This window comes from Spinacia oleracea, chromosome 2, assembly GCF_020520425.1.
Source record: "Spinacia oleracea cultivar Varoflay chromosome 2, BTI_SOV_V1, whole genome shotgun sequence".
Classification (NCBI taxonomy): Eukaryota; Viridiplantae; Streptophyta; class Magnoliopsida; order Caryophyllales; family Amaranthaceae; genus Spinacia; species Spinacia oleracea.
In genome coordinates this window covers 75,176,226-75,185,215 of record NC_079488.1, presented here as the reverse complement: position 1 = coordinate 75,185,215, position 8,990 = coordinate 75,176,226, and the positions used below count along the sequence as shown (strand labels likewise).

At 33.0% G+C, this 8,990-nt stretch overlaps 1 protein-coding gene across 1 annotated transcript; it reads right to left on the bottom strand.

Moving 5' to 3' along the window:
• Window positions 1-8,990, bottom strand: LOC110800728 (probable sulfate transporter 3.5). Its single transcript, XM_022006039.2, has 12 exons — window positions 8,495-8,990; window positions 5,974-6,181; window positions 4,597-4,768; window positions 3,644-3,709; window positions 2,978-3,091; window positions 1,982-2,098; window positions 1,763-1,889; window positions 1,342-1,628; window positions 1,033-1,223; window positions 846-928; window positions 594-670; window positions 1-496 (listed from the first exon to the last, which is right to left on the bottom strand). Exons 1-12 carry the CDS (start codon window positions 8,823-8,825, stop codon window positions 311-313), a joined length of 1,959 nt encoding a protein of 652 aa, XP_021861731.1. The 5' UTR covers window positions 8,826-8,990; the 3' UTR covers window positions 1-310.

The following is an 8,990-nucleotide window of genomic DNA, read 5'->3' as shown; positions in this document are numbered from 1 at the left end:
TTCTTGAAATGCTAGAAATTTCAATAACCATATATCAATTTTACAATTTCCAAAACTCTAGAAAAAATAAAATTCTCCATCATATGCCTCCTAAATTACATTTATCATCTCCACATTCTCCACACTTCCCTTTGTTCGACCTTCTTTAGAAATTAGAAGATAGAACAAATTCACTAATTGAGCCCCAAGTAAAACTATAACTGGGCCAACAATAGTTACATACTTTACAAAAATAAAAAGCCCACTTTGCATTTTACAGAAAAGGGCCTCCTTTAAAATCTATCCCTTTCTTTCCACAAAAAAGCAGGGTTCAGGCCTGTTCTAGCCCATTCAATTTACTTGGCCCATCAAATTTACTTGGGCCAGCCAATCTAAATCTGCATGACTCAACTGCATCATCAATTGACAAAAACACTGATTCTTTCCCAATTACATCAATGAACTTTGAAGCTGTCAACTTCTCTAGGACTGTAATCCTTGGATTTACCAACAACATCTGCATTTTTTCATGAACAACCATCAATTAGTCGCGATCACCTTCATTACAAACGCGAAATAATGAATCCGATAAGTAAATATTAGTTGAAAGATACCTTGATATCTTTAGCTCCTAGGAGTCTTTTCAATTCGTATAAAGCCTCTATTCCTGTCATGTCTATGGTTGTCACTCCTGTAAGAAAACCAAATTCGTCACTTACAACCTTAATTATATCAACTTGCATAAATTGTACTTGACCTGACCTTATTTTTCTTGAACTTATCTTATTTGAACTTATATGAACTTATTTTATCGTATCTTATCTTTCTTGAAATAAGATGGTTCATGAATGTACTGATGTACATACCTCCAAGTTCCAAAACAAGGTGTTCAACGGTATCCCCTTGATACTCGGTATTGAATTCTTCATCTCTAATCCACCTTAGAACTCTGCATGACATAAAACCCGAGTGTAAGGAGATTAGCCATAAGAAGATCTAGATCATAAGAAATTATGAAGACATTAATGAGGTTGACAATATGATAATAATCACCTTTCTCTAACATATGTGCTGTTTGAGTATAAAATTGGGGATCCTAGCTGAAGAATTAGGATTCCTGCAGTCCCTCGTGCTGTAGGGTATTGTTCAATGTCGCGGAAGAGACTTGTGTTGGGAATGTTCCCTAACTTACAAGTTGCTGGCCTTGCTGTGTATAGTAATGCCCTTACGATTCCCAACCCAATCTGTAAGAAATACGAATGCTGATCATGAGAAATTAATTAAACCATAGGAAGACTGCACGAATACTGAATACTGAATACTGAATACTGAATAGTGAATACAGAGGTTGTTCTTAATTACCGAGAGGCCGAGGCCAACATCCATACTGATGAAGCTGACTCCAAAGAAAGCAACCATACAAATGCAGAAGTCAAACTTATCCACTTTGTAGAGGTGAAATGCCTTGTCATATTCAATGAGACCGAACATGGCGGACATTATAATTGCAGAAAGGGCAACCATTGGAGTGTAGCTAAACAATGGTGCCAAGAACAATAGTGTCAACATCATGATTATCGCCATCACCACGTTCGACATTTGTGTTTTGCATCCTGCATTGAAGTTTACTGCTGTCTTTGAAAACGGTCCTGCATATATCAACATTTTAGTACTAAATTAAAGTGTGATTGAGACCCTGTTTTTTTGAGCTGAATTTACTGAATTGGATGCTAATGAACTGAAATAAAATGAAATTCAAAAGAAGCTACAATGTTAGACAAACCTGTAGTCAAGTAGCAAGAAGTAAATGAACCAACAATGTTCATAAGGCCAAACGCGATCATCTCTTTGTTGCCATCAGTCTGCTCATTCTTCATTATTGCGAAACTTCTTCCAATGGCAATTCCTTCCTGTTACATTTAATTTAAAACATTCCTAGCTAAGTTCAATTATCTGGAACATGAACATCAATATATATCAAGTGAAAATTTTGTGGCCTTACAGCAAGAGCTAGAACAGCTGTTAGGATTCCAGCTTTTATAGGTGCAGCAATGTACTTGGGATCAAAGTTCAATTGGTTAATGGAAGGCGGATTAATCCCTCTATTCAAATGACCAACCTGCAATATGCATCATCAACCACTATTAATTCAATAAATAAGTCGTTTCTGATGCAGGAAAATGATATACACAACTCTATGATTTATGATTCCATAAGATACTCATTCAAAGGAAAATACGTCAAACACTTCAAAGTATCGAATTATTGAAATAAACATGCTAGTATTTGTCATAATTTCCTACTTAGCTTAATGTTATATGACTAGTAGAGTAGTGAATCTAAAACGCCATCTATTATGTTTGCGTTTATACATCTAGATCGGCATTGACTTTAATTCTAAGTACACCTGGTTGTACCTTATTTATCATACAACCAAGCTAGACTATTTCTTCGCTCATGTACGGATGTATCTTGTGAACACATGGACAAGAAAACAATATTTTTGTACGGTGAAGATCCTCATGACCTCGTATATATATCATGGTGTCTCATTGTCTTGTGACGCTTTTGTAATACTAAGTAGACTGTTAAGGAAAACCTCATGACAACTTGTGATCTTGCTAATATTGCTACAAGTATAATTTTATGAATTTACAACCAAGTTTGGCTATTTACAAGCACCTTGTGACTTGTGAGCACTGAGCACGTACATGGACAAGAAAACAACATTTGTTGTACCTTGCGAGGTACATTTGTGACGCTTTTGTGCATGACTACATGTTATGGATCGTTAATTAAGGACGATCTCGTGTCAACTTGTGATCATGCTATTTTTTTTTTCCAAATCAATCACATTATAATCTTATTGTCAAAAATCAAAATCCTAACTAAGCAACATCCAAATATTAATATTTTAAGATTATTTTTGCAAAACAAGATTTGTCTTAATCAATGAATATAATCAAGAGAAGAAAATAACAAAAAAGAGGCAACTCACAATTTGGATACCAAATTTCTCAGCATGAGCAAGGTAAGCGAAAAGGCCGCCAGTTATGACAACTACCAGAGGAGCCATGGCTGAAATCCAAAATAGCTTTGGCCTCTTGTTTTTCTGTCAAACAGAACAAATTTAATCATTAAAATAATTAACTAATTAATTAATTAATTGCATGTACTGTATTATTGATATGATTCATGAAATCACGAGTTACAGAATCCTTCACGAGCCAATGAGCCATGCAGGGTGCATAGACCCATAGATCCATTTTTATTCTATACAGTTGTTCTTTTTTGTCAATACTCAAGCTTCCTTTGATTTAGTGGAAAAAACTTTCCAGTTAAAAATAATTCTTTGAAAGAGCAATTGGAAAAGAAAAAAATTACATCTTTTGCCAAAATAAACTATGAAAATTCATTGAAAAGAAATAATTATTTTCCAGAAAAATGTTCCATACCAAACCAAACACTTTATGGATGGTACTTCCACTGACGCTGACTAACCGGTCGAATTGACTTTAGGTCATTCTAAAGATTTAACTTAAGGTTATACGGAAGGAATCATTTTCAGTTCTTTTATTTGTACATAGTTACGGAGTATTGTTTTGGTAGGAGTTAAAATAGATTAATTCTGAAAAGTAAATTAAGGAAGAGAGAGGATTCGAACCACGTGTCTAGTGAATTGTAGGAAAGCAAGGAAGATGATACCAACAAGGGCACTCTGCCAATGCCACTGCAAAATAAAAATTCAAACGTCAAAATACAGTTATTCAATAGTTGTTGCCAAAAAGACTAAAAAAAATCATTCAATAATTGAAAAATTGACCATAGTTTTAGGGGGGTTGATCTGCTCGACTGCTCTAAAATCTCAATCATACGAGTAATAAAAAGAAAAAAAATCAAATTTGCAACTTAAAGCGTTGGGGTCCATTTCATCCAACTAAAACCAAAATTTGTTGAATGATCCAAGACTAAGCTTTTACCATGTACGTAGTACTATCAAAGGAAATAAGAAGTTTTATCACCAAATAATTATTATAAAAAGAAGTCATTTCAATGCATAGCTCATTAGGAAAAGGGTAAGGGAATCAAGGTTTGGAAATGTACGTATAGTATATCTTCGGTATTCAAATCTTGTGAGAAATACAACTGTTTATAAACTGACTAATTAAGGTACGTGTTACGACTTATCTCTTTCACGATTGAGTGGCTAAGCGGGAGAGCTCTAAGGCTAGGAATTCACCTTTTTAAATTATTTATATAAAAAAAATACAACTATTTATAGTCAATCTATGTCTTATCCCTTTGTATAATATTTGGACAAAATCATAAAAGGTGATGGTCTTTGGCCCCTTGGAGGCTTGGATAGTTGGATAACCTAATCATTTTAGTAATTACTTCTAATACCCTGTATTATGGAATACGAGTAATTCGAAATACCTGGTATTTTTTGTACACTCTACAATATTTTATTTTTTAAACAAGGTCCCCCAACTATTCGGAGTAATCTCTTTTTATAGATCAAGGAAATAGTAAAGCGACTGAACAAACAAAAACAGTAGGGTCTTTAATTAATCGGAAAAAACATAGCCATAAAATAAAATAAGGATAGATATGTACCTCATTTTTGTGGCTGAACAAGGTTTTCAATACTGAGATAAGATCAGTTTTAGCAGTAAAATGCGTTAACCCGAGAAAACCCTTCAATTGTTGCAAGATTATTATCACTGCAGTTCCTCCCATAAATCCAGTTATCGTTGAATGTGATAAGAAATCCACCAGAATTCCCAATCTGCATTTTTTCAATCAAACAAATTCATTTTAACTATCATCGTTTTAAGTGAAGCAACATACACATGTGTCTATGATCTAACTCAAGAAACTATTGGCATACTATTGTACCATTTGCATGGCCTTGTAATTAACACAATTAATCATCTTCATTCCAAGTTGTTTTCTTGGAAATGGAAATTCGTTAGAATGCCATAAATATTCAAGAATGTCACATGTGACCATTATTCATATATTCATTATTAGTTATAGACAAATTAATTCACGGGAGTCTGTCTAGATTTGATCCAATTGATCGATCACATCGTAAAATTCCATCACCTTTAATCAATTTCTTTTTACAAATGTTCTTGACATACACTACGTACACAAATAGATTTAACGTTATTGCATCATATCAATTGAAAGCAAGGACTACTCTAATCATGTTATGAACCATCTAAACACTACGGAGTACTACTTAAAACCCAGTTTGGATCAATTAACTTATCTGAACTTACTTTGTTGAAAATAACTTATTTGTGTGATATATTGTTGAAAAAATTTATTTTTATTAAACTTATCTAAACTGAACTTATCTAAACTTATTTTTGTTGAAATTAGTTAAAATAAATTGAAACAAACTGACCCTAAAATATACTCAAACTCAATCATGAAATGATTTGACTTTGACGTACTCATCCAATAAGCCATTTCAAAAGTTAAAAGACATGTTGATGAATATTGAAATGGACCCCAAAAGCCAAACGAAAGAGGTAATTTAGATATGACCTGAAATATTTCCTAAATTCCCTCAACTTGTGGTCTTTTTTTGCTTTTTGAGTATTGAAATAATTAAGAAATTTCCGATGTGATAGGAAGCATATTATATCACAGAAAGGGATTTGACACACCAACCCACAAAATCATGCACATAATCACATAATAATACTATAATACCGTATACTATGATCTTATATTCTTATGTCACCAAAAGGCAATCCATCATCAAAAGAAATCGGAATGAAATACATTTGATACTAATTTTATTCTAATAGCTAATAGAAAATAGACCATCCCTCAAAAAAAAAAAAAAAAAAAAAAGAAAATGGACCAGCCTAATTTATCCTTTTAAATCACCGAGTAAACAAAAGAATTGAACCAATTAATAAAGAAAACCGACTATACATTATTGTTATACATGTAATTATTAATCGTGTAAATTACCTTAAGACACCGAGAGCAGTTTCAATAATTCCACAGATGAAAGTAGCCGTGAACACCAAGCTGAGATACAAAGCTGGGTTGTCAGTTGGAGAAACCGTCTCTCCAATAGTATTAGCCATGAGCAAGGAGCAAGCCGCCACCGTTCCAACGGCCAAATTCTTTGAACTTCCAAATACGGCATATATAAAAGGTGGCACAAAACTTGAATCTGCATATATTCATGATCAATTTTTATATTAATTCCAATCATATAACAATTATAAATGTTTTTGTACACCAAAAATCATATCTTTTTCCACTAACAACTTTTAAGATGCACGTCCAAACAATTAAGTACATTTTTTTCCACTTATATGTAAATCCATGAAAATATCCATACTATTATCGAGTTATGACACGTAAAACACTAAAATGAAAAGAAGTATTCGAACCCACAACCCTAAAAAAAGTGTATTTTATATTTCTATTCATCTGATTTCACTTATTTTTGCTAAATTTACCGTATCTAAACTTATCTGAATTTATTAGAAATTATTTAACTTATAAATTCTACTTGATGATGCCTTATTTTCCCTAAATTTATCTGAAATAAGATGAACCCAAAAGAGCATAAATCTACTGCTTTAATATTAACCACATTCTCGTCCTTAAAGTTTAAATAAGCAACTACCAAGTAGTCAAGTACTATAAGTCAATTACTTTTAAACTTCATCATAACTCCATTTATTATTAATCATAGAAGACAATAGCGAGGTCCTTTCAAAGAAATAAAATTAATTGATCTCAATCGAAAATTATGACAATCTGTGGCCGGTGAGGCCCCGGACGTTGACGTCTAGCCCCATCACCATGTCTCGAAGCGACGATACAGATTACAGAGTGTCCATTTTATTTTTTTGGCAGCTCATAGACACTACTAGACACATTACATTAATACGTACTAGTGACTAGTGAGTAGTAACTACTAACGGGAGCGGAATTTCGGCATGTTGTGATGTACATCACAGGGAATTTTGTGTACCATTCATTAAAAAGAAAGTACCATTTCGTTAAACGGAGTACCATTACGATAAAAACAAGTACCATTACGATAAAAACATGTACCATTACGATTAAAACATGTACTATTGAAATTCAATTTATTTACAGAAATGTCCCTGTGATAGCATGCCGAAATGACTTCAGTCACTACTAATATAGTAGTATAGCTAGTACTATTGTACTAATGTACTATAGTTTGTGTTCATCCTAAACACCTAAACACAATACAATACTTGCCACACTGCACTCGTCTCTATTCGTTTATGCTACGACAACATACTGGCCTTATCTTCTTCAACACATACCAAGTACCAAGTACAAGTTATCGTTTTTGTAATATATGATGAACAGTTTAAATTACTCCATTTGTTTCTAAATAATTGTCCATCACTTTAGCAGTTACACAACATTTTAATGATTTGTTCACAATTCAAGGTTTAACTAGCTTAGTTGGTAAAGTATTGAGAGGGTGGTACCCAAGACTTGAGATTGAATCCCGTCTACATCAATTGTGGCTCTCTCCACACTTAAAAAAAACAAAAACAATTCAAGGTTTAACTTGAAGTAATTTCCAAAGTTCCTATTTGTTTATAGCTAGTAAATATTTCATGTACTATGGTCTATACTCTATACTAGTGGTGAAATCAGGAATTTACTTACGAAGTACTTTTTACCCCGTACTTAATTTTCGTTTAGATAGGTACGAAAAGTGATTTGAGATACAGAATAATCTCTAAATATCAGAGATAGATAATTTTGAAATTTTGGATAGGATTTGTGTTTAGAATGGATTAAAAACTAGATAAGAATTATAGCAAAAGAAAACAAAAAATAATAATAATAAAATTACGTGTAGGTAATAGTGGATTATAAGCCTTTAAGGTGCAAAACTATGTAACTCGTAAATATTACCATAAAACTGGCTCCAAATCCACAATAATGTATTAGTATTATCATGTGGTAAATTCAGCTTTATGAATTTTTTAATGCAAATGTGTTAGCACACTATAAATACACATATAGAGAGAGAATTTGAATATGTGCTCAGTCTTATTAAAAGGCCAAGACATGTGATCTTTGTAAATTGTGATTTACAAATTACAATACTATGTATCTCTTCTACAATCATTATCCTTGTGTCTGCCTACACAACAAAAAGTTACTATACGAATTACGACCACCACAAAGAAAAGCAAAGTTACTACTCCGTACTAGAAAAAACTACCACATAAAACATAACCGTAAACATGAGAACCGCACCGCTCGCACTCAATTACTCAATGAACGATAATGTTTGATCCACATTAAAAGGAATGTTTATGGTAACCCTAATATATGATTCTCTCCGGTTACTGGACCATTTAACTGGAGAAAATCCCGATCCATTTAGAGAATATTCTAAAAAAAATTAAATAATATTTTTTAAAAAAAAAGAAAGAAAACATTTGATTATATAGAAAGAGGGAGTAAAAGTGCTTACAAAGGCCAATGACAGGAGGAACACGAGCAAGGTTGGCATAACTGATACCTTGAGGAATAGCAAGACTAGCAATGGTAATACCAGCAAGTAAATCATACCTAAATAGGCTAAAATTATACTTAGGAAGCCACTCGAAAACTGGCACAAAATACTTTATCCCTTTAATTAATCTCTTTTTAGGGGGATCATTACTGAATCCTCTGAAGGGATCATCTGGGAAGAATGTCTCACTAAGACTGGATTTTAATTTCTCACTAAACCCTCTTGGCTCTGTAAAGTTTACATTATTGTTGTGGTGGTGATGCCTATTATTGTAATTTCCTTCCGCCATTGTTGTTGTTTTTCTTTTTCTTTTTCTTTTTCTTTTTCTTTTTCTTTTTGGAGGTATTGAAAACAGGGGAGTAAAACAGAGGAGGAGGAGGAGAAGAAAGAAAGAGGAACAAGGCAGAGGAGTAAGAGAGAGTTAGGTGTTGAAGAAGTTGGGAGAAAAGTGTGG

What these genes read in the sequence shown, in the direction of transcription:
- LOC110800728 (XM_022006039.2), bottom strand. Translation starts at nt 8,825, where the DNA reads ATGGCGGAAGGAAATTACAATAATAGGCATCACCACCACAACAATAAT. An exon ending in TCCTCCTGTCATTGGCCTTT is followed by an intron (nt 6,182 to 8,494) that starts GTAAGCACTTTT and finishes GAATATATGCAG; the next exon opens with ATTCAAGTTTTGTGCCACCT. An exon ending in AGAAATTTGGTATCCAAATT is followed by an intron (nt 2,099 to 2,977) that starts GTGAGTTGCCTC and finishes TGCATATTGCAG; the next exon opens with GTTGGTCATTTGAATAGAGG.